Source organism: Aulonocara sp. 'chitande type north' Nkhata Bay, linkage group LG1, assembly GCF_057382095.1.
Source record: "Aulonocara sp. 'chitande type north' Nkhata Bay isolate Kocher_YH1m ecotype deep benthic linkage group LG1, A_spYH_male_GT1.1, whole genome shotgun sequence".
Lineage (NCBI taxonomy): Eukaryota > Metazoa > Chordata > Actinopteri > Cichliformes > Cichlidae > Aulonocara > Aulonocara sp. 'chitande type north' Nkhata Bay.
The window spans coordinates 34,811,119-34,837,943 of NC_141344.1; the positions used below are offsets into that span (position 1 = coordinate 34,811,119).

Here is a 26,825-nt window from a genome sequence, read left to right on the forward strand (position 1 = left end):
AAAATCACAAATGGTGTGTTAGTGGCCAGAAAGGCAATTTAATGACCATATAGCCACTGAAATGACCAATAAAATTATCAAAATTTATATTCCAGTGTGTGCCTCTGTGTGCATCCTTATTAGCAGCAAGATGTACTAACCACAGTAGAGTGGTTTTTGTAGGCACACTTTCTACACCTGGAGCAAGGGGCTGCTGTTCCAATCCAGGAGGTGCACCTTTTGCACCTTCTTCTCATTTTGTTGGTGGGGTGTGGGTCACACTCTGGTTCAGACTACTGTATCGTGAGATCAATGGCAGAAGTGGCTGAGAATTAAGGAGAAGAGTGTCTTGCAGTTGTTGAGGTCACCAGCATGTGTCCCAGCTCTCCCAGGATCACTCTTCATTTGTAAGTTGTAGAGGACTCCCCCACTTCAGTGAAGTTGTTTCCGGCGGGACAAAGGCATTGTATCCCAAGACATCCAGGAGATTGGAGAAAAGAGCCATCAGCCATCAGTTAGTTTTCCTCCTACAACTCGAGGTGCCAACACGCTCTAAGTTATCCAAGCAATATTTGTGCCTATTGTAGTTCAGGATTGCTTCTTGCAGGATTGCTCCTTTATTCCCCATCACTGACTGGTTCCTTGTGTGTTGCTGTCAAAAGAAGCACATTCCCACGTTGCTTTGGCATGTGGGATATCGCCGTGGTAGTTTTGGTGAAGCCAAAGACAGACAACAAAATCTTCCTCTGATGCAACTGGAGGAGCTGGGGAGGAAGCTCTGGGTTGTTTCCCCTGTGCCAGTTTTCATCTGAGGGGTTCCTCTGCCAAGGTGACCGAAGGAAAGACGTTGTCCTTGGAGCTCCTCCGTCAGTTGGAGTCTGAACCCCTTTCCCTTTTTTACTTCCTGAGAACTTCCAGTGTTGTCATCCAACATGCTATGTATTGTTTTATTCTGGTTTAGGCTCACATCTCCACTTCATCTATAATCCTCCAATCCTCAAACCTTCGCCTCCCGTGCAGGTTTGTAAGGGTGCACAGCAGATCGGTCTCAGAAAGTGCTCCTATGTTCTTTTCCATCAGCTGCTCGGCCTCCACCTCCATGCCCCCAACCCTAATCCTACCCAAAGAAGAGGATTCAGGCACTGGCTAGTACTCAACATCAGTGGTGATGCAGTCAGCCTCTTTGGAGATTGTCCCCTCATTTTCTGGAGAGGAAGTTTCTTCATCTTGGGCAGATGTCTTTTCTTCAAGGGGAGAGGACTGCTGCTGTCCTTGCTCTCTGACCAGATCATATAGGCAGTGCTTGAAGCAGTGATGACCTTCTTGCTATATCGCTAGAATAAATGATCTGGAAGCTGTTAGGCTTACTTACAGCAGTAGCACTGTCTGCACCTGCATAAACTCCAGGACACGTTTACAAACAGTGTTTGTTGTTGTTTGCGCTGCAGCTGCAGGTTTGAACTCTGCAAAATGTCCTGTGATTGGGTTTTGTTTTTGTTTCTAGAGTTAATATTTTGGTTGTGGTATCTTTTTATGAAAAATACAAGAGTAAAAGTGCTTTTAACATGTGCTTCAAAGCTAAATTTGACTGGGAACCTCAAAGCTCAATAGCCTGCATCCACAGAAATTCACTGCAGCCTATGTAATGTTTGATGCGTCATTATTTATTCCAGTCTATCAACATGTTTGTGCTGCAATGTCATGCACAAACACAAACTATTAGATCCTTAAGATCAAACCTATGTCAAAATTGTTTCATTATATTGGTCCATTGGAGTGTGATAAGCCATCAAAGGCTGCTACTAGAAACTCGGAATATTACATGAAATTGCTTGCTTGGCCAAAAATGGGTAAATGATGTAATTTGGACCCACTAACAAAACGGAAAAGGATAAGTAACATATATAGGTCAGTTCCACACAGCAGTCAGTTAAACTTTAAACATTTCAGATCACCTTTATCAAATATGCTACGGTTAAAAATCCTGTAAATGGAGAAATGCCAAGGGGGTGGACGCTAATTAATTCTTTTTTTTAAATCTTCATTTAACATGATGATAATCTAGTTTATGATCAAATTACCCGCTTTGATTATTTTTGCTATTTGTTTGTCCCATAGGGTAGAATGAGACTCAGAGACTAATGGGAAAGAAGGAAGCACATTTTCACACAGTCCTGTCAAAAGGCCTGGAGCAAAACCTGCCTTGTCGTGACATGACAGGCCGACCAGTATTTGCTGCAGAAGTTAAAGGCCAAGGGAGGAGGACGAGGGATGGTGTTAAAGGCAACAGGAAGGGGCACGAGGTCAAGCCGGTGCAGATACATGGCACTCTGTCTGCAGCTATTGTCTCGACCTTACAACGAGTGGATGTTACCAAGGGCACAGAAACATAGCGGCAACAATAGGCACCGGAAAGCACACAAACTGGCATTGTTACTCTCATGGGTTTGTATACAGAGAGCCAGAACAGAGACAAAATAAAACACAAGGCTGAAAAGGGCAGCCAGTGCAACGGAGCGTAGGAGTTATGCAGATGCACCCATAAAATATAAACCGCAAAATAGCAAGTTTGTGTAAATACAGACTTTTTGGGGAACAAATCCTATTTATTAGATATCTAGATATCAGGGAGCAGGTAAACTTCCTTGGAAAACATTTTGATATTTGATTAATAAGTAACCTATCAAGCAAAACTGGGAAGATTTTCTGCTTTAAACTTAAAAATTACTGGTTACAACTCGATAGGCAGCCCACTGACCTCAGAGCCACTAAGGCTACGTCCACACTAATGCATTTTTGTTTCAAAAAGGCATTGTTTTCTCTCCGTTTTGGCCTCCCGTCTACACTGAGATGGCGTTTTCGCTGAAGGAAAAAGCAGCGTTTTGTAAACGGTGCTTTTGCGTCGCAGTGTGGACAGTGAAAACTGAGACTTTTTGAAAATGATGACACATTTTAGTCATGTGATGCAGTCAAGTGACCAATTAAACTAAGATAGCGGAGGGTATTATACAGCAGTTGTTTTGTTTGCTCTCAATTTTGACAGCCCTATTAAAGATTAATATCAGTTTGTACATGCTCCAGATAGCTTTTCTTCAAATTCTTTAATTCTCACTCGCTTTTGCAACTTTGTACTTTTGTGTTACTCACAGCAACAACTCCACTTCATTGTTAGTCCATTTAAAAAACTCGGTGCTTTTCCTCGACCCATTGCTGCGACGTTTCAAAGAGCCGGAAAGTGAATAAACAGCAGACAGAAATGAGGCAGGTCAAATCGTCGTGCATTTTACACATGCGCAGTACTGGAACGTAAGCGTTTCCGGCTGTTTCAATGTGGATGCACAACTCTGTGAAAACAACTGAAAACGATAGCATGAATGCGGAGCGTTTTCACATGAAAACGCCGTTTTCAAATCTATTGTGTGGACGTAGCCTAAATTCTGCCACTAATTTAGCAAATACTCCACCTTAATTTAACTTCTCCTTCCATTATTACTTGTTTGCCTGACCCTGATAACTAAACAGAGGTCACACTTTTCTCACCTTTTTATTTACGACATTACATCCTTGTTGACACCTGTGTGTTCCTACCACCACCATTGGGGGTCTAAATTCAGCAAGTGGAGATAAGCAGAGTCCTGTCCTTGCTACTGAAGCTGTGCAGAGGTCAGCAGGAAGGAAGGGAAGTGAATGCGGGACAAAGTGAATGCTATCACAGCCGAGCAGAGACCAGTCGGTAGGCTGCCCTTCTGTTTACAGAGCTGTCGTTACTGCTGTGATTGATGGCTCACTACAGACAATCCACATCGCCCTCATGGGCCACACGGTGGGAGACCAAATGGGAAAAGCCAAAGTGTGTGAAAGAGTGAAATAACAAATTTGATGAATTTTATTCTTTCATTTTTTTGTATGTTAAAATTAGCTAACGATATTACATTTGCGTGTCTAGTGAGGCCAGCTTTAATTATCTATATATCACTTTAAGAATAATTTCCTAATTGAATCCTAAACTTTTAAAAATAAATTAAAAAAGAAAATACATAAAAATGTTTACACAGTAATCCAAAAAATTAGATGGCTAAAATTATATGGACAGTGGAATATTAATTTCATCTAATAAGAATTAGAGGAAGTGGGAAGTCACCATAAAAAGCTCATGGGCTAAATTTAGATTAAAGCCAGTTCCTTAGGTCAAGGCCATAGGAATAAGAGGATTAACCTAGCATGTTTCTGATGGTGGGAGATCAGGGAGAAGTTCATCCCAAATGTGTTTGATGTGGTTCAGGTCAGTATCTGTGCAAGCCAGTAAACTGTTTTATTTTTATGGCATTTTTTATTTATGGGCCTAGCTTTGTGTTCAAACACGAAAGAGGCTTTAAAAAACAGCCTCAACAAAAATGGAAGCACTATTGTCTAAAATATCGTTGTTCGTGTAAGTGGAAATTTTCCCTCAACTGGAACTACGCACACAAAAAAGCACTTTCAGAGTCGCCCACTATGGCGCCCCCTTGTGCATAAATAAGTTACTGAAAGTCGTTTCTTTAGCACTAAGAAACCCAAACAAATTAAAACCAACTCCATTTCAAAAAGTGAGTAGATTTTTGTCCAGACACCAGAACTTAGCTTAATTATCTTTAGTGAGAAGACTGAGGTGTAATCTTCACACACTAATGTGAACTTTCATACAAAGGACCGAACCTGATGGTGGTGTACTTTTAGAGACTAGCTACTGTGAAAAAGTAACATACTGGCTGAGCCTTTGCTTCATCCTTTCACATTTCGCTCCATCTTAAATGATTCATGTTTTCTTTCCTTTACAACTTGCAAGAAAACTCAGTGCACCTTTTTTCACTCTATCAAAAACCTTGCAGCACTTAGCATCTGCAGGGCCGTGTCCAGACTTGTTGTCATTGATGGTATTTATTATTTATTTCAGCTTTTTATGGCTGTTGAATTCAGCTGCGCTGCCACTTAGATTTGTGACCTTTCACACCAAGCTCTGCAGACAATAATGGCAAGGACAGTAAGGTACACTTTGAGCTGAAGTCTATGCTCAGGTGGGAAAAAAATAAGACACTGTGGTAAAAAGTGCAGCTAATGCAGGTCTGCCACTCCTCGGGCCTCGGCAGCTGGGGACACAGGGTTTCCTCTGCTTTTCAAATATTTATCCCCTCATAGCGCGAGGCACAGCATGGGACAGAAAACAAGATGGAGTCCTGCTGGGCCCAGGAACTGCCACTGTACACACACATATACACCAGGACAAACACGGCAGCGAAAAAACAAACAGATGGGCAGATCCGGACACATACATGCACCCAGTTTTTAACCAGGATTACAGCGCTGATAATGATGGCAGCTGCTATGAAGTAGCAGCCAGTTCTGTCGTATGAACAGGTAGCCCGAGGTCGCGTTCAGGGGGTGACCAGAGGACCGTCTGCTGACAGATTGCCTTTATTCCCTTGCCGGTTGTTGAGCCATCTCGGGCTTCCATCCAGGCAATTCTGATTGCATTTTATAGCCTTGAGCAGCCTCCTCATGTTATGTATCCCTCATCATGTATTAGACATCTGGGTAGCTCTGGGCTCTTCTAGTCACTTCTATGCTCCCTGCTGTGCTGGATCGTTTGATTAAGCCTGCATCGCCTGTAATCAGACTCAGAACTTCTTCCAACCTCTACCCCATATCTCCAGACCTGCTTCCCAACTTCCTGACCCCAACAAAAGGAATAACAAATGAAACCACTGCAGCAGGTCCCTTCTAGTCTGAGAGGTTAGAGGTTTGATATCTAAGAAAACTGCCACCATGACTTTTTATCCCCAACATGTTTTGTGTCTAGTGTATCAGATAGAAATTCTTTAAATCTAATATTTCTGTTCAAATGTTAATCTTATTTACAGGTTACAAAAAAAGGAAGATATTGATCTGGTTATTTTGTCAGTGTGAACATGTAATGGAAAGCCTTTTGCTCTTTACACTGTCCTCCTTCAGAATGCATAAAACGTTTCTGATTTTTTTTATGTCTTTTATTATACGTAAATTCCACATTATTGATATTGTTTGTTTGTTTTTTTTATAGCAAGCAAGAAGTAATGAATTAACACTTCTTGAGCTATTTCTCCTTTTTACTGCAAAACATCTGTCAAGTTTTTTAAAAGTTTTTTTTATTTTAACACTGCCCCCCCCCCCCCCCCTCAAAAAAAAGAAAAAGATTTTGATTGATCTTTAAAACTCAACTTTGAAAGCTCGACCCACGACTGTTGACGCTTGGAAAATCTTCTCATCCAGAGTTATCTCCTGGAAGAGGCAATAATTGGTTTTAACTTTGTGTATTTGTGTCTTTTCTTTGCTGTCCCTATGCCTTGTTTGCTAATGTTTGCTTTGCTACTGCAGTTTACAGTTGTGCTGTATATGTCTGTACCCCCCCCCCCCGTTTTAAATCAATAAAATGTTGATCACAAAAAAAAACTCAACTTTGGCAGACTGCTTGCTGGGGGAATCACTTATCTTTTAACACACTGGGAGACAAATTGTGTTATTCATTTGCATTTTCTAACCTGTTAAACTGTGAGCCTCATGGAACCCATTTATTACCGCATCCTCACCTGCCCCATCGCTAAGCTATTTATTATCAAGGTGACTAACCCGCACAGCCATTAGCTGCAGTGCTATTCATATCCTGTTAGTTAGTGAAGGTATGCTGTTAATGGGCGACGTGCCATTAATTCTGCAGGTACAAAGAGACGTGACCCCATTTCAGAAAGCCATGGTGAGCTGGGTGCGGTGCCATCACATGACCGCCGTGTGGTTAACGGGCCTCACAGGGGAAACAGACTAACAGTGTGTTTACACAGTGGCATCTCTGAGCTGGTATTAATAATAGAGCCACTTAGCATTCAGAGGCACTGGTCTCAGCCACGCTGTTTGTTTCACAGGTCATTAAATTTATGCCGCAGCCCTAATGTTCATTACAGCAGCAAGCTGGCCAGGGGTCTGTAACACTCGCTCACTGTCTTTAATCCCCCGCTGTATCCCCAACACTGGCTCTCTTTTCATCCCTCACCCCTTCTCGCTGCATTTGCTTGACAACAATCTCTCCCTGGTTTAATTAAAAAGACACTGCCAATGCTTCCAGGTTTCCTGTCTTTCTTTCTTATTCTGACCGTATCTTTAAACCTCTGACTGCAGGGCTAAAAGAACAATTTTAAATAAATGCCTCAACAAATATTTTAGTGTAGAATAAAGGTTTATGTTTTAGAAAAACTGCACCCTACAGTGAAGCAATTCTTCTACCTGTGCTGCTGTGAACTGTGCCAGTTTCACCTTGGTAGCCAAAACTGACAAGGAGAAGGTGAGCCCCGCTCACGCTTAACTGCTGCTAATTCCACTTCCACTGTGAACAAGCCAAAGTCACTGTGTAGCAAGCTAGCTGAGACTGGAGGTCAAAATGAAAGACAAAATCCAACACACATTGTGAAAAGTCATTAGGGACTAACAGACATGATGGAACTGGGAAAAGATGGGAATTTTTAGTAACTAACACAAAAACATGAAGAAATTACTTTTCCCCCCCTCCTTCAGCCAAATAATTTATTCTTATGTTTTTGCTCATTACTCTCATATTCCTACTGTCAAAATATAACAATTAACATATCACATCTCCCACATCGTTTGTTAACATACGTGTTTAGTCCTTTTACAAAGCCACCACTGAGAGTGTTCTAACCTATTGCATATGCATCTGGTACACTAGCTGCACAGTGGCTCAGAGGAAAGCACTCCAAGGGATCACTAACACCGCCCAAAAGATCACCTGCTGCCCTCTCCCCACACTGGAAGATCTACACAACACCCGCTGTCTTAAAAAGGCCCAAAACATCATAAAAGATACCTCACATCCTGGCCACTCCCTGTTTGAACTCTTGCCCTCAGGCAGACAGTACAGAGCAATTAGCGTAACGACTAACAGACTCAAACACAGCTTTTATCCAACTGCAATAACACGTCTGAATACTGCTACAAAAAAAATGTCCATCATGCCACTCTTGTATTAATCTATGCGCTAACTGAAGCATGTATGTGGGGATGTATGTGAATGTTTGTTGATACCGCTTATTAACACTTTAAGTATTCTATTTATTTTATTATTGAATTTTATTGCTTTATTTATATTTTGATATCGTTAGGGATGATGCAATGATCGGGGACCATTTTTAATTTCATTGTACCTGTGACAATGAAGATTCTCGGCAAGATTCTGATTCTAGTTTATAGCTAGTATCACTATTTTTGGAGCCTTTTATATCCTTTTCCCTAACAACACTTGCACTGCAAACAATGTTCTGACAATGGATATAACTACTTGTTTAATATTACGTGCTGATATTGCAGATGGTGCATAAGGCATGGCGGGAAAAGTATTAAGACATTCCGACTTGGCCATCCCTCCCAGTAAACCTGTGTGCAAGCCAGACTTTGTCGTGACAGATGCAAGTACTGCAAAAGCTGGTTAAACACACAAGCTCTCAACAGCTTTTCATGTATTTTAGAGTGACCTGGGCACTTTAACTCATACCTGAGTTGCAAAATTATTACAGGCTAGATATGACAAATGTCTTGAGTTTTTTAGTTTGTTATTTCAGTAAGCTTCTCTTCTGTGTCTTGTATCTCTATATTCTACTTGCACTGGGGTACAGTCCTCTTCTCTTTTAAGGTGCTTCTAGAGCAAACAAACAAACAAAAACAAATCATCTAATAGATTGACCAGGTGGGTGCACGTTTAACATGCGTGCACACTCTGTAAATCAACACTGCATGATTGCATGCTGGAGCCACAAACAACCATCTTGTCTCATAGGCTCCAAATCGCCAACCAACCCATTCATTATTCCTTAATGTGGCTGATTCTCACTATTCTCTCTAGGAAAAGACAAGAAAACAAAACAAAAACCCAAACCACTGCCACACTTTCCTGCAGGAGAAAACAAACACAGCAAACAGCCTGTTTAATTGAAATAATCCTCTTGGAAATTCAGTGCACCATACAGCTGCTGCAGGAAAAAGGAAAAGTTTGTGGGTCAGACACCAGTAACAGCGACAGTCGCTTAACAGCTGAGGCAGATACAGATCACAAACCTAAGAATGACGCAGATGCACAATAAAGTACAATTTCCCATGAAACACAAAACAAAAACACACAGGAAGGGTGGAGAAGTACATTTTAAGGGGTTTGCTTATGTGTCATCCATTTTGAATGAATGTTTGAACATTTGCTGTCACAAAACAAAAGAATTACCTAATAATGAAGGCAAACAGCTTTGTAGTAAGCCTGAGTGCATTTACTGCTGGTACTTGTGCCGTGGGCCTGCATGGCCCTGAGAACAACCAAGGACTTTTTGTCACGAGCACAAACCAATTCCTGATGCAAACAGGACCGGCGATCTGCAGCTGCATGCTGGACCTAAGCTGAAATGCAGCAAGACAATAAAAACATGGTCTACTCATCTCTACTCCATCATCATTAAGTAAAGAGTGGAGAAGGCGAACAGTCGTTATGTTACAGCTCACAAACCAGCAATCATGTACGAACATTAAATCAGAACGGACACTCTTTGGCTTCAGGTTAGAGGAACTCAGTGCTAAAAGCAAGAGCCAAGTCCTTGTGACCCCAGCCAAGTGGAGCATACAGAAGACAATTCAACACGTTAGCTTGCTGGACAAAACAGGTCATAATAGGGCTTTCTGCTAGCACCATAAGAATACTATACTGTCTGTTCTCAACCGCCACAGTTTTTCCATCATCCCTTTTCCCTTCTGCATTTTCTTTCCATCTCAGTTCAATTCAGTTTAGTTTTATTTATATAGTGCCAACTCACAATAACAGCTGCCTTATGGTGCTTTATATTGTGAGGTAAAGCTTTTATAATAATACAGACAAAACCACAACCATCAGATGACCTCCTTTGAGCAGCCACTGCTAGATATTCAAGCGTGCATGCAGAGCTGGGTCTCCAATTCACTGAGCATGGCTTCCAGAGCTGTAAATGGGCTACATTTCGTACAAGTATTGTAATTACTATAGAAGGCCGAGGAGGAGCTCAACATCTGACACACTGAGTGGGAAACTGCGTAAGGGACAGGTGAAGAAGCCATGCTGCTAAACAAGCGAAACCCTAAAGACAAAATGAGTAAATTTAGCAGAGTGTGCTTTGCATAAAGCATGTGAAGAAAGCACTGTTCACTGTAAAGGCTAAAAATGTGGAAAGACAATAACAGGAATATAACAAGATAATTTTTTTCTATGATGTAGTGGTTATATTGTTCTACATATACTGGTTTCAAGAATGAGAACCAGATACATTTTGATTAAATATTGATAAAATGTAATTGCTGCCCAGTTGTTCTCTTGGGCCTTTGATAGCAGATGACCTCACGTGCTCTGTGTGTATTTTTTACTCATTACATGCATCTGTTGTCCCTTCTGCCCGATCAGGCCTGAATCTGAGGGTTAGCAGTCTAGGATCAGAGGCTCTGCAGAGCATTGCGTGGTGTGCCTTTCTAATTAAACCTGACGCTCCAACTGAAGCCTGCCAATCCCAGGGTCAAAGGTCACCACCCAACCCCTGATACAAGCAGGTACTCAGCCACTGTGAAACAGGCTGAAAGGCAACCCCCGCCAACAGTCTCCCTTCCCCCATTTATTTAGCTCGACACTTTCCCTGGTCCTTGCTTCTCCTTTGCTTTTCCTTCAATTTCCTCTACTGCTTCTCAGAGTTTTGTCTTTAAAAAAGGGTGGGGGGTGGGGGGGAAGCCTGCCTTCATGCATTTATCTCGTCCTGACATAGGAGAAAGAGTAGAAAGGAGAAAAGGAAAAGAGCAAGGGGAGGAAGCGGAAGAGCTTTTAAACAATGACTGAACATCTATAGGAAACTCGCACTTCAGAGGCCTTTTAGGTATGAACGTGTGGGAACCATCTCTCTGAAGGCCATCAGCAGAGGGCTAAACATGTCTGAAGAAAAATAAATATACTGTAGGTGAAGCAGTTAACTGCTGCACGCTCCTCTCATGTGAATGATCCAGTGTGTTCATCAGAACAAAGGAACAATGTTGACCTCTACATATCTGTTCTGTAAGAGACAAGTGGAACAGGACCTTCTTGAAATACAGTGAAAAATTCTTTGGGGATGCTGAGCTAAGGAGAACAACTGCATCAAAGAGGTCCATTTAATCACAATCACAATCATATATATATATATATATATGCAAAAAAAAGAGTGAGGGAGGGAGGACAGAAACTGCTTCAAATGCAGCGTGAAAGTTCCTTGATGAATTCGGTCCAGCGAAAACTAACCTGAGCTGTAAACACAAGTCACACGGACTCAGAGATCTCTTGTTTACTGGTCAGAGTTGTAGCAACAGGCCGACCCTGGAGGTCAGCCACGACAGGCTGCAGAGGAGTAATCACTGCTACTTCTTTTTGCCTTTTAGCTTTCCAAACCAAGATCAGCTGCTGGTTGTTAACATCCAGCTTAACACTTTCCTACCCAGAAACTATTGTGTTGTTTTCTTTGTTTTCTTTTTTTAAATGTAGTTTTCTTTTACGTGAATTTACGTGTTCAATCCTATTCTAGTCTCGTCTAGTTTGGTGGTTTATCTGATATGGAGACACATGCAAACACACTGACAACCTGAATGCAAAATTACAATGTATTGGATCAGATGTTACAGTTACCACCCATCGCTGGGTGGATGGGACATGGGACATATTTATCAGCATGAATCCAGATAATACATCAGATTATTACACATTTTTTTTATTAAATTTATAGCAAATAAATATTTGTGGAACAGAAGAAATAAGTGAACACAATCCAGTCTTCCATTTTCTCAATCATTTATCCCACTTAAGGTCACAGATGTCATGTGGTGGAATATTGGGCACATCTTGAGTAGGTTACTACTCTTTCACAACGAGAGACACAGAAAGCCAGAAAAACACGTTCTCAAAAAATGGATATATTTATATAGGATGCAAACTTTTCTTTTGGTAGGTTATATTTTTATTAAAGATCAGAAAGACAGACAAAATGAAAATGAGTCCAAGAAACACATCAATCTCTGTCAACGCAACCAAATTTAGCTTAAGATGAGATGCATCTCCTCTTCACCTCCTGTTAAGTGTCTCACAGCCACAGATGGATGGCATTTCTCACCCTTGTGCAAAAAATCAAGGGCTTCCACATAAAAGATGGAAACCATATTAGGTGAAAAGAGCCAGGTGACTCATAGCAGGCAGTTCTGCGGATTGATGTCATTTTTTTAAGTAGAGACTGTGTTCTATATTTCAGGTACATTTTAGATGCATTATTTTCCTTAAGTTTGGCTTCACAAATTTAAGAAGAGGAGGAAGTTTCTATCCCAGGGATGAGGTCACTGCCATCTCGGATAGTGTGGACCGAGCTATCACACTTTCTGAAAAAACACACACACCAGCAAACCGTCAGGAACAATTACCTTCCAGCCACAGGCTCTGCGCATTCTGCAACCAGAGCCTGTCCACACTACCAACAGCAACCTGACCTCAGCAGCACCAACAGTCTGCTACACCATGAGAGACGAAACACAGCTTTGGCTCAGCAAAATATAAAATTATTAGTTTCATACACAGAACACTTTTTTTTTTGCCCACTTTACAGCTAACTCATGACTGTACCGCTAACATAAACAGAGCAAACGTTTGAAATTATTCATCATCCTTGGAGAAAAGGAGGGAAAATGTGACACTAAATATCAAAATCAAGGGCAACTTTGGTTTATTATGCATTAACTTTATATTTTTTCATTTCTAACAGAACTGATTTTCTGATGAAAACAGAAATCCTACAACCAGAGACACACAGAACAGCTTCAATCCAAAATAACAAAAACAATCAGTCAATACAAACCAAAACCTGATGTCCGGAGAGGCTTCTAAATCGATACCAAACTAAATGACTAATGTGTCTTTTATTGGATCCACCACAAGTGTCAAGAAAACGTCACCACAATTCCCACAGCGTCTGGATACGAAATGGGCTGGATCAAAGCAGATGGAGACAGCCGGGCTTCTTGTTGTCCCCATTGGGAGATTCTGATATGACACTAGATAAATGTCTAAGTGTTTCTTCTTGAAAAACTGTAAACCTCTACACCGAATCTGGCAGCCGTGCCAGCGTTTTCATGGAGCAGATTTAAGTTATGCCATGTTAAAGTAAAACAGCTGTCACCTGGAATGAAATTCATTGTGATTTCACTGCAAACAAAAACTTGATCTTATTTCTGCAAACTTGAAACTTAACAAGCTGACAAGATTGAAAGCCAGAGTAAATGGATTATCTTTTCTTTTTCCAAGTGAATCTTGCACTTTAGCCCAGAGATCCAGAGCAGGATTTTGGCTGTGTCAGCCTTTATCCAGGCCTGCGAGTGTATGATGGAGCGGCCGGCCGCTGCGTGGAAGACCTCTGCCTGGCCAGCCGGTGACTGATACGCATGAGGCCATGGAGGAGAGCTTTATTAAACGACTGCAAAGACCCATCACTCTCCTTCTGACATATTGGGGGCTCACCTTGGGCTGGGGATGGGAGGTGCAACCAGAAGCAGTCAGAGAGACGTAAAACACTTAGTCGGCCTGTATTAACACACCGCTGTGAGGATGTGCACTACAGTTGTACTTTTTTCCCCCTAGTACACTACACATTTTACTTTTGATGTTCTTGTTGCATAATGCCCATTTGACAAATATACGTGCCTGCATGTGTATGTATATTGTGAGTGATTTGGAAGGAAACACTAGAAGCCATTATAATGTGGAGAGTGACCCTCTCACTCACTCTTCTGACGCACACACTGGAAACACTTTACACAGCTGCTAACCTGGATGCCCCCATCCTGCCTCCAACACCAGCTGCAGGAGGCTCCACACAGTCTGCATCTCTGTAACTCTGCAGCTGTAGTAGCACCCATGGGTGCGCACATACAGCAGGCGCATCCACCACAATAGAGCCCAGCTAACAGATGCTTGATGATTTCTGTTTTATGCGCCATTAAGCTAAGGTGGCACCATTTGAACATCAATAAATCATTAGCTCATTAATGAGCTGAAATATTGCAGTAATTAATGGGACACTTGGAAGTCTGTAGTCTGGGTAAAAAATTATGATTTTTTAGATCCTTAGATATAAAAGTTGTCGGTATAGTTCAGTTTCAGATGGTCACCTAATTTTTAACTCTATGTAAACTTTTCGCACTACACTAAATGTAAACTTCAGAAGGAATTTAGTACTAACAGAATGTATAGGCTTTAATATAATAATAATTAAAAAAAAAAGAATAAATGAATCGCTCCACTTCAGTAAAAGGGAAACTAAGAGCATGACTATAAGAATCAGAGTCTTGAGACTGAAGTCAAATCTGATGAATTGCTTTAGATGCTAAAAAGACAAAGAGGGCTTTTGCAACAGGGATTGAATGGGTTAAACTCTTTAAAATTAAAGATAAAATGTCTTTAAACCCTGGTAAGTATTAGACTGTTACCGTGAGTTTATGTTCATAGGTTGCTGGTTCCGACAGTCTTATTCTATATTCACATTACTTGTTTTAACCCATTGTGAGAGGGGTTAGCTACTGAGATTAGTAGCTAAGTTATTTTTTTTTCATGGAAATCTGAGAAGAGAATGATTTGCATTTTAATTTATGAGGTAGTTTATCAAACAGCTGTACATTAATTTTCTAAGACATATTGCTTCCATCCATTTGTTTTCTATGACATTACAAGAATTTCTGGATAAAAAATTACCAAAGCCATTGGCATGCATTTACACAGAGATGAAGTGTTTAAATTGCTGTTACCACTGCGTGGTTTGAGCATAATGTGACGCGTCAGGTTCAGAAAGTTTCACTGAGTGAGGTCTCTGCAGAGTAAAAGAAAGAGGGCAGAACGGCTGTGAAGCCCTTGACTTTTTGGTGACGGACATTTATCAGGGCCCATTGCCTCATTGGAGATGTGTTCTCACTCTGACAGGTAAAATAGTGTGTCACCACATGTGTGTGCGTGCGTGTTTTTTTGTGTGTATGTGGTGGGCAGACGGCCAACAAAAACTAACAGAGGCTGGCGCCAACAGAGAGGTGACTTAGGGGTGATTAAGCTAAAAGCAGCCAACACAAATGCCAGATCTTGTTGACGTGGACAAATGAAAATAGCGCAAGTTAAAACTGCCTCCACTCACCTTACTAAAGTTTGGAAATAACTGCGTAACTGTGAAGAAATTGTTGTAAAGAGAGAAAAGAGAAACATGACTCTAGTTTTTTAAGTGCCAATTAGTGTATGCTGTTAATAGAAATGATGAAATCCTTAACATTGCATATTTGGCCCATAACGACCTCCCCAACCGATAAGGATGGATTTGGGCCTAAGAAGGAAAAGCTAGTTCGACAAAAAGAAGACATAAAAGTTAAATGGAGAATTCAGCGTCACACTGCGAGGGAACTGTGGTATATGTAGGACTTTAGGATCAAAGTCCAAAGTAAAGTTGATACTGCTGACACATTTCGGTTGATGTGCTGTAGTTATTTAGTTGATATAAATAAATCCACTGTGCAGTTTTGCTATACTGTAACCTGGCAGGGCTGTAACCTATCCTAGCTACCAAGCACATCCTGCACAGGCCGCTAATCTATCTCAGGGCTAACACAGACAAGACAGACAACCCATGTGCACACACATTCACAACTACAGCCAATTTAGAATCACCGAATTAAGCTAACATGCATTTTTATTTTCAGATTTTCAGCCTTCTTTTTGGTTTAAGGACCAATTAAAGATTGTAATAACCTGCCTCTTGCCCTACGACAGCTGGGACAGGCTCCAGCCCCTCTGTGGCCTTGCATTAGATAAGCAGATGAGGACGGATCAAGGTGTGCATAAAAAGAGGTGGATAGAAACCAAACTGTTGTTAGAAAGGCTCTCTCTTAAAACAAAGTCAAGTAACACAGTATTGTTTAACATGTAATCTGTAGCATAACGATTTGCAGTAAAAAGTAAAAAGCTTTGGATCAAATGCAGACAAAAGTATGTGGTCAGGGTGTTTGTATAGAGTATCTATCTGGGGAGATGGGGAGAGGAGGCAAAAATGACTTCAGAGGAACATGCACGCGCACACACACACGGCTGACCTTTACAGTGAAAAATGAATACATGAATACAGCTAAAATCTGCAAATGACAAATCTGCATTTGGCCCTCCAGGTTTCCCTGAGGTGTGCATCAGAGAGTCAAATGAGGGCAGTCGGATTTAATCTGCCACCTCTGGGAGGCACACACTTGGCACACACTGATTTGCTACTGAACATACCAAGCAAACCTTGATTGCGATTTCGCTGGTTAACAGAATAAGTGCTGAGAAGACCGACAATGGGAGAATGAAGAAAAGGGAAAATGAAATAGAACAGAGGAGAAATGAAAAAAAGGAACAAGATTAAGAGAAAAAGAAAAAAAAACGGGGGGGGGGGGGGGGGGGGGGGGCAGATTTGAAAAGTAGGAGAAACCTAGTCACTCTAAAGTGGATGGCAGAAGGAGGAGGGCTGGGAGGATAAAGGAGAGAGAACACAAGGATAACTAACAGTTTAACCTTCAGCCAAAGAGTTAAGTTGTGGTCAAGTCCAGAATCACAAAACAGGCCTGTCTCTACAGCGAGCAGAGCTTATCAGAGTCTGAATGCACGACCCACCCCTCTACCAATGTGTGCGCTGATCACGCGGTGCATGAAGACGATCCATTTCTAATTTAAAACAAAAACTACCGCTACAACATTATGTTTAAACAGCTTGTTTAGCCTGACAAACACTGACAGAACCCAAAACAATACAGCAAACAGTCAAAAAAAAAAACCTGGAAAAAACAAGTCACTCGGAATATTTCAGAGTGAGCAAGGACATTTTATAGCAGCTGAAAAGCTCCATTTGATGACAGTGCTGACCTCTGAAGGAACAGAGCGTCCAACAAGAAGGCTTAGTTTGTAAGTAGCTACAATGTCGCCAAGATTTCAGAGCCACATATTTTAATGGCGCTAAATTATTCAATTATATCTCACACAGAGAAAAGACCCTGTTCATACTTTAAAAGCTGTCCAAATATAACGCCTGATCTGTAGTTGGTAAAAGGCAGAATCAAAGTCTTTGCTCTTCAGTGTCTCAGCGCAGATCTTAGCATTTCAAGTTTTTAAACCTAAAGCAAAATCCGCAAGACTGCAGGAACGGGACTTTACTTTTATACCGTTTAGAGAGGCCAGAAAAATGGAAATGATGTTGGTATTTAAAAAGTAGATTAATATAAAGCAAATTCTGAAACTCAACAACTTTCTGTTTAGTTAAAATATTTTTTTCCCGGAGCATAAACACCTCATCTGAAGAAAATCCCAAACTGTCCAGCTCCACGAGACCTTCAGCTGCTCTTAAAGAGTTTTGATTGACAAGGTGCAGAAGCCCGCTCATCCTTCCACAGTGTGCACATACGAGGAGGGGAGGCTTAGCTATTCGGTCTGTTAAGCATCTGTCATTAAACAGTGCGAGTTGTGTGTCTTTCACAGTACACTGCTTTCACTCCAATCACCTCTCTTTTCCAAACAGGAGTGAACCGGGCCCGAGCACGGCTTTACTCAAAATGTTCCGAACGCAGCACCGGCAGCCACGAGGCATTAGAGTGTTTACCAAGTCAAATAAAATTAGCTTCTGATAACGACAGGAAAGAGGTGGAACATGTTTGTTTTAGAACACACTGTAACGGACACGTGGGCATCCGCTGACAACATTTTGTCCTTTGTAACACAGAAGTTGCATTCATAGAGCGGATATCAAAATGCAAATGGTTGACAAAAAATAACAGAAAGGACGTTGACGACTAAAGAATCACCAAAGCTAATCTTTTAATCAAACAATTCAAACTGTTCCTGGTTTCAGCTTCTCCACTGCGAGGAGCTGCTGCTTTGATTTCCAGCTGAACCGAACAATCAGCAAGTAGATGTCACCCAGGAAAGTGCAGGTGTGATCATTTCAAAGGCCAATTTACAAAATAATAATCAGGAGCTCAAACGACAAAGAAAGAGCACTTTCACAAGAACTGTTTTGTGTAACCTCTTGCTAATCGCTTCCATACATCACCCCCTTTTTCTTTGCCATTGAAAGCTCAAGGATCTTTTCTTATAGAAGACATTTGTACAACATTTATTCACCATCTTCCTTTTCATGTTTCAGGAGCTGCATTTTGTTGTTCTCAAGGAGGTTACTGTAATTCAAACCCTTAATTCAGCCACAAGTGGAAATAGTTCAACCCACAGGACAGCAAAAAAACCCAAAGAATTTATTTTGTAGATTTTTCTGGTCAACTTTTTTTTCTCTCTCGCATAAAAGACATGTGCAGCAAATACTACAGAGTTTTGTTTAGGGGAGGAGAATGGCAGGAAGGAGTTCTTAGATTAAGGATCAATTCAACTTTATGAAGGCCAGCCAGTTTCTTTTGACTTTACTGAAATGGTGTCAAGAAGGGAAGAGAAACTTAATTTTATAACTAAATACTGATAAAATGAAATAAAAGGATTGAATGAATTATAATTCATAGCTCAATCTTTAAATCTTTCATTCTAAAATAAGTCCGGTAAAGAAACCGAAGTGAGGAAGAAAAGCTAAGAAAGGTTTGTGGCTAGAAAAAGGCCGACAGGGTCTAAGGGCAGAATTTAAATACCTCTGCTTTACATGCTGACTTGTAAATACTATGAAGTACATAAAACCTGTACAGTGGTTCTAAAAATCACAGAGCTTGCAGAAGGCCAAGATGTTATAGCCTCTCAGTAAAGCACAGACTTATGTTACAAATTTACCTCCCAAACTCCTACAGCTAGTTAACCAACACACATCAACTATAACTATTAATAATGATTTTCACCTGTAGGGGTTAGGAGTACGTGAGATGGTAAAAGTAAAAAAAAACAAAAAAACTTGATGTCAGAGTCAATCAGAGGCAGAGTGAGGGGGGTGATCTCAGAATATCAGTGGGAAAAATAACAGTTCACAGAGAGTTCACTTCTCTTTGGAGCTGCATGATAGCGAGGAGTTTGCATCTCTGCTCATCTCTCAATACATTTTTCCCCCCCCTCACTAATAAAACGAGCAGCACGGGAGACACATCAAAAATCTGGGGCATTTTTTCCTTCATAGCTGGTTTTCAGATACTCTAGCGGAATTAATTGACCGATCCAAGTTGCCAGCAAAAATTTACCCCATAATTAAGCAACCACAAAGCTATGTCAGTGGTGAAGCTCGACCTTTTTCAAATCCACCTTTATCCCTGAAGAGCTGAGTTCAGAACAAACTTTACTTCTCAGTTTAAGGAGATTAGAAACTTGAATCCATTTGTGTGGGAATATTACTTAATTAAAAAAAACAGATAGCTGCTCTTCAGTCATTGATCCAAATATTTTCACTGCAAATGGAAACCTAATGACCTGCTGCAGACAAATAGAAAACGGATTATGCTGTCGTAGAATCTCATTTTCATGAATAAGACCTGCACAGTTACCAGCCATGGTAACTGTGCAGGGGCGGCTCTAGCAAAGTTTAGCCAGGGGGGCATTAACAGGAAAAGGGGGCACAAAGACATACTTTTCTTTCTTATTCTCATTTAAAATGTCTAGCTTTTAATAAATAATTATCTGAATCTTACACTGAAAGTTTTAATCTGATGTAAAATGTATAGAAGTCCATTACTGTATAGTAAATATTAAGTAGGGATGGGTATCAAAACCCAGTTCTTGTTGAGAACCGGTTCCCACTGTTTCAATTCCTTGGAATTGTTTGCCATTTTTGCAAACGATTCCCTTATCGATTCCAGTCGCCCCGAATGACGTCACCATGTTGCAGAGCGTCATTTACCTGGCAGGAAACATGGCGGCTCAAACGCTCAAGTTTGGCTATACTTTACGAGAACGGATGACAACAGGGCAACTTGCAATACTGTAAAGTAGATATTTCATTTAAGGGAGGAAACACTACGAATATGCAAAAGCATTTGCTCACAAAACACGCGATAACCTTAAATGAATGTCGTGTTTTTAATTCCGCTCCGGACTTGTGAATCTCAACCCAGCCTTATTACAAAACCTGCCATTACTGTGCATTTAGGTGACCATGATGAGAGAGAAAGACAGAGTCTGGCTGGCGCTCGCTGGCAGTTGTCGCTGCAGTCTACCGGTAGCGTCTCCTTTCAGGCCAGGCCTTCAAAGTGAAAACAATCAGCTCTTTCATCTTACATGCAGAGAGTGGTAAGTGGACTCAAAAACTAAAAATCAGGTTTTTCTTCTCGGAGCAAACAAGCTTTTGAAAACAGAAGTTCAAATCACAAGAAACATCCAGACTGCCTTTCGATCATTTTTTGTACCCGTCGTTAACAATACATATATTTTAACTAGACAAGGCTGCTGCAGCAATAATAATAATAATAATTATTATTACATTTCACGTGTTTTTAAAATAGGTCACTGGGGATATGAACAAATGAACTATTTATTAACATATATGGGAAAACTGCAATATCTAAAAGGCATGATTTTCTGAAAAAGGCTAGTGGCATTTATCATGAGACTAAAAGTTGCCCCACACACACACACACACACACACACACACACACACACACACACACACACACACACACACCACAAACTGTATTTTCAGGGACATTTAACTCATTCACTGCCAGCCATTGGCAGTGAATGAGTTAAACCCATTGACTCATTCACTGCCATTGACGGCTATAGACGTCAATGGCAGTGAATGAGTTAAGAAAATGAATGAAAACAGATGCTCATTAAAACAATTTCTCTGGTTAAACCACCCAAAACTGGAGAGGTTAGTTCAGACAATACAAGGACAACCTGCAGTGGTAGAAAATGTTCACTGCTCAGACATGTAATTATCTAAAATCTGGAAAATAGTGACAAATAAAGATTGATAAATAGCACTTCAATTCAATTCTGTTTTATTTGTATAGGGCCAAACTACAACAACAGTTGCCTAAAGGACCTTTTTTATGCAAATTAAAGATTGGAATAATACAGAGAAAAACCAACAATCGAGACAACCCACTTGGCAACAGTGGGAAGGAAAAACTCCCTTTTAACAAGAAGAAACCCGTTAAAGCAGGAGGTGGTTTAGGGAGGGCAGCTAGCTGCTGAAAATGGTTGGGTGTGAAGGAAGGTTGCGGAAGAGAGCCAGAAGCACAGTGTTAATTTCTTTACAGTGAGTACTTTCAAATTGCTTGTGCACCTTCAGCTTTTTACTCTGTAACAACCTGAACAGGACATTTAGAAAAAAAACCCCATTTTCTTTGCAAAGATCTTTATTGTGGCTCTGACTGCTTTGATGGATGTTCAGGTTTGAATATTCATTTCACATCAGGTTTTCACTCACGTAAACATAATCAACTTGCTTTTAAAGCAGTAGCAGCAGCAGCAGCTTAGAGGACGACTGAACCCCGAGCCGCATTTATCAGGTGGTTGTTACACGCTACATTTCCTGAGTGATGCTGTCGGGTCCCGGCCTGTAGCAGCAGACCGCTGAAGGCTCGGAGGGGCTCGGCCACCCAGGCGGCGAGATGGCGAGCTGTTGATGAAGTGAGGGGTCACTGCAGGGCTAAGTGAGACCTCACACTGGACAAGGAGTCCAGACCTCAGGCCACGGTGGCATATGGGTGTGAAGGAGTTGAGGAAGCTGAGCAGGAGTAGGTGTGGGGGGGGGAGGCCAAGCTGTCCACTCGGCCTCTCACGAGACCCCCAGCTGTCACAACAGACATTTACCAGGCCTCACACTAAACACCCACCAGGGAGAAGGGGAGGGGTAGCATCCTTCCCCTTTCAAACAGAGGGATGGAATAGAGGAAGGACGGAGGGGAGAAAAAAAAAAAAGAGTGTAATCTCATCTTCCTGCTCCTGTGATGTCTGAGGAATGCTGCGTTTTGCCCCCGCCTCTTCCCTGCCACTCTCCTCTGCCACTTCTGAAGCCAGGCTGCAAACCTGCTAATTATAGCCGCTAAAGGATGAACGTGTGACCTCAATAGTTATTTTAGGTCTGCTGTGCAAAGAGAGCAGAGACAGTCACAGCAGGACGGGGAAAGCTCCAGCCTAAACTGTCACACAGCAAGACACACAGCTGCAGTGCAGGCGGGCCAAGGTCAGACTGCAAGACTGTTCAGATACTGGGAGATGACAGCAGCTCACACTGAGCTACAGAGGTTTCTTTCTATTTGGCTTATCAAGCAAAGGCAAATGGATCAGATAGCTCAATAAAAAGGACCTTAAGACACAGGATACTGGCAAAGAAGGAGCAGTGGTCCAAGATCACCAGGACAAAACTGCAGCTTCTGGGATTCATTAGATTTAATTTGATAATTTGTTTTAATTTAAGACTAAAATAATTAGTTAATTATCAGATTAACAGATACAGACACATATGGACATTTCTATGGAGTGAATCACTGAAAAAATAACTCAAGGGTGGATGAGTGTGGCGATGTTTTAAGCAGAGATGACCGATGGTTAGATTTACTGCAGGTTGTACGTTATGGGGCTGCTTTCATATAGATGTACATTTAATATAGCATATATTAAATATATTTGCTTTACCATTCGGCTTAATCAGGTTTTATGTATGGTGTGTGTGTTTTAAGTTTCACCTTCCTAAAAGATCTCCTCCAGAGAACTATAAATTCTTAAAATCAATTAGCGAATGGATGATAGCATTCTTTAAAAATATGAAATATAAGTATTAAAATAAAACACGCACATAACAAATCCTTATCTGGTGTGGATTTCTACTTCCATGGTGCAAAAATCCATGCTTTATATGAATATTTATAAAAAAAAAAAAAAGGGACAGTGTAATGCTACTACTAAGTACAACAGTAGATTCAGCAGTAATCTCAGGAGAGTTTTCTTCATCCTCAACTCTTTGCGCACACACTTCTCACTGTAAGAAGAACTCCCCTCTGCAGTCGTCTGCTGAATGAACGCCTCTCACACCATCTCCGTACCCAACGTGCTCCCCTTCCAGCATTACTCCCACACCTGAGAGGCTATTCACAGCGTCCTGGTACCACACGTATCACTTAACCCTGTGTCAAAACACCGGTGTAACATAAGCACGAGGTGCAGGCGAAGGTCCTGAGCTCATAAAGGAATGTGCGTTCTGGGAATAACGCTCTGCATGTACGAGAGGTCCCTTGCTGTGAGCGTGCAGCAGACTACAGAGTTACTGCAGCGAGTAGCTGGAAAGCAGCCAGAAACTGACAGACTTGGAGAAGGCATACTGTCACCTCAGGGATCCACAGCACGATGAGACAGAAACGTGACTCAGCGGTTATGCTGGGCAGACAGTGAGGAGAGCAGTTTTAGTCATTAAAAAAAAAAAACAAGTAAACAGGTGGCACGCTTACCATGGTGTCCCGTATATCCGGAATCCCTTTATGGTGACGTCTGAGTCCTGCAGGTACACACAGTTTGTGAGCAGCGACTGGACATTGTCAAAGTCCTCTGGTTTGAGCTTCGACACTGAGGGGAATCGGTAGTAATCCTGCTTGACCAGCTCAGCCATAAAGTCCTTATCGAAGGTCAGCTCATGGTTCCCCGCGATTACTACCTTAAACTCATACGGTAGGCCACCTAGAAGATAGAAGAGAAGCCAGGGAGAGGATGGTGAGCTGAAGTCCCAAATCCACACATAAATCTACACACTAAGCTCTGGTTGGAATTGTTTTCGGGGGCTCGATAGGCAAGACTGCCTTCCTCAGACATTTTTAGCACTTCCGAAACACTAAGTGTAGTGATATGGGACTTTTGTGGTATATTTTTGACCAAAAAAATTAAGAAATAGTGAGATAGATCTCTCAGAGTTTTGCTTATTATAGCAAGTTGGACGTTAGAGCTAAAACTCTAATAATGACCTTAGTCTTTTTATTCCTGTAGATGCAATCTAAAGAGAGCCTCTCATCCTCTAACATCACTGGTCGACAGCATTATAGTGTCAAAAGTAAAAACTTAAAGAGACCTAAAGGTCAGAGTATGGATAACATTTAAATTGATCTGATCCTTTGAAATTGATTTGTTGTGCGTTTCTGTACAGATCTTTGTCAAAGGCTTTAATATCCTGTGTCCTTCAGTTGCAGATCTGTTATGAGCACAATACGTGATTCAGCCTTAATATTATTCTTCTGCCAAAGCAGAGGCTGAGAAACATCAAGGTTTATACACAAACCACTAAACCAAGTTTCGAGAAACTTGCAGGAGAGGTGGAGGCCAAACAAAGCGAGAACTCATTAACTTTTGATGCTGATCTGGATCACTTTCTTTAAAACTAGCTTTGCTGCTCTCCTAGTGCCCCTCTGCAATATTAAATCAATGAGAAATGAAAGAAACATTAAAAAAGTTCACTTAAACTGAGAAAAGTTGAAACCTTTTTTCTTTTGACCAAATTTTTTTTTTTAATTCATGGGAGTTATACAAACATGGCATACACCAAGGCTTGGCACGTTATTTGTGTACCCTGCCTTAGAGTTTGCCCTCCAGTCCCTAGATCGAATAAGGTGTTCTGAGTCAAATCAGATTTAGCAGTTTTTTTAAAGGCTGTTAATTTATCTATATCGAGCAGTTTAAGGCTGAACAGCATTTTATAAAAATCACACAGTAGCTGTATGTATTTTCCACCTACTCCCTCTCTACAGAAACAGCAGTTTATCCCAATAGTTTGTATATAAAGAATACACTCCCTCAATCGCTCCCTGTATACCTAACCCTGAGTACAGATCAGGGCTGGAAAGAAACTCAGATAATTGGAGGGAAAAATACCCTCAATTCAGACAGTCAAAGAGGTTACAACCACAGCTGACGGCTCAGTTTGACCCCAACAGACTACCGTCTATCTCTGTAGATGCCAGGCAGCTGGAAAAGGCATGAACCTGAACTAAATAGCGAAGAACATCTATTACAATTCTCATCCCCTCATCTTTCAACTTCTGCTGTGCCCTTTTCGCTCTCCTCTGTCGAGGTGATTTGTCCTGGTACCCCTTCGCCATCAAGAAACTGACTTACTACTTTATTCCAGCCGACTGAGCACTCAACAAAAGGGCCTGGCCTTCATCACCCTTCGACTCACTCTCTATATTTCTCTTCCCCCCCCCCCTCCTGGATTCTGTGTTTTAGGCTTCCTGGTGCTCTTGCTCCAGTCCTCCTTCCTTTGTCTTCTTGAATGCCCTGCGGAATATGTATAGACTAATATGCAGGCTCATTTTGTATAGTCAGTTGAGAAAAAGCCATGAGAAGAATGAGCTCTGAGGGAGCGGTAGTACTCTGCCGCCCCCAAACACAACTGTTAAAACACACAATCTGACCACAGCTAATGATTTTTGTTTTAAAATAACAGATTAACCTCCTGGGATTTTCTTGAATTATCTAAAAACTGTTTGGTCTACAAAATGTTAGACAATGTTTCTTTAGCCAAAAAGTCTTTCAACAAGTTTCATTGTTTAGTTACACCAACCTCCAAAATCCAAACATTTTATGCTCAGTATCAAATAAAAAAAAAAAAGCAGACGTGCGAGTCTAAGCTAATGCATGTTTGGCATTTCTGCTTAACAAATTATACAAATTATAAATCAATTATTAACATCCTTCCAGATTAATTTTCAATCATTTCCAAGCGCATTCTGTCAGGTATTGGATCTACTTTAGTGGGAAGGTTTGGATAAAATGAATACTGACTTGTTGGTATGCTAATGAATTCATCCTGATTACTTAAGTACATTTCTTAACACACGCTGCCACACTTGCTGGCTGTCATGCCATATAGTTCTGTCAAAGAGTGACTGTTCATACCTGGTACTGTAGTGGCCTTCTGCAACAAGGTACGAGTCTGGTTTTTGTTTCATAATGCATACACAATTTAACAAGCTGTGAACGTTAATATATGGAACTTCAAAAGAAAAGGAGTTGTGTAATTGCAGATGTTACACAGTCTAAATATGAGATGAAACACACACAAAAATGACACTAAACGGATGATTGTGCAGTCAGCATCCCTTGGTTGTCCAGATGAAGACAGAGGTTTGTATTCAAGCAGGTTTAAGCTGACTTTAGGAGATCTGCTAAACATGCTCAGTAACAAAAATGGTAGAAATTCAGTGTGTGTAACACTACAGTGCTATTACAGTTTTATAAGTGAGATGTCTATATCCATCTATAAAAATGGAGTTTGACAGGAAGGTAGGTGATCCCGGTTTTGTGTAAAATGCTTTTCTGTGCTTTGTTTTAAGTGTTGCCATTTATAGAAGAATGCTGTGATGCAAGCGAAGAGGATAAATTGAATAAAATGCTGAATAAAAAGTCCAATAAAGAGTATTTATTGACTAAAATTGGTTTGGATTCATAACGGAAAGTGGAAGAAAAAAAAATTGAGCATATTGCTCAATTTCTGCAGAGGCAAAGACCAAAACTGGAACTAAAACTAATAGAAAGTGAATGCAAGAGAATAAAAATTCAATCAAAAGACATCAGCTCAAGACAAACAAAAAGTCTGCCACATCCAGCTCAAGTGTCTGTGTGTGTGTGTGTGCGTGCGTGCGTGCGTGCGTGCATGTCTGGAAAAGAGTGTGTGTGTTCTCTAATACTGGAAATGAAAGAATCATGGCTCCCCGGTCTATAGGTTTCATTCCCGCTGCTCTAAATTAGCTCTCGATGCATCTCGGGATCATAAATTCCAGTGTAAACTTAAATGAGAGCG

At 41.1% G+C, this 26,825-nt stretch overlaps 1 protein-coding gene across 2 annotated transcripts in view; it reads right to left on the reverse strand.

Moving 5' to 3' along the window:
• The window catches only part of mpped2a (metallophosphoesterase domain containing 2a), a 79,087-nt gene that overhangs the window by 18,478 nt on the left and 33,784 nt on the right, over window positions 1-26,825 (reverse strand). For both annotated transcript variants that reach the window (XM_086294428.1, XM_086294429.1), the window contains one exon: window positions 23,488-23,713. In XM_086294428.1, the coding sequence (XP_086150554.1) occupies window positions 23,488-23,713 (226 nt within the window). The remainder of the gene's footprint in view (window positions 1-23,487; window positions 23,714-26,825) is intronic.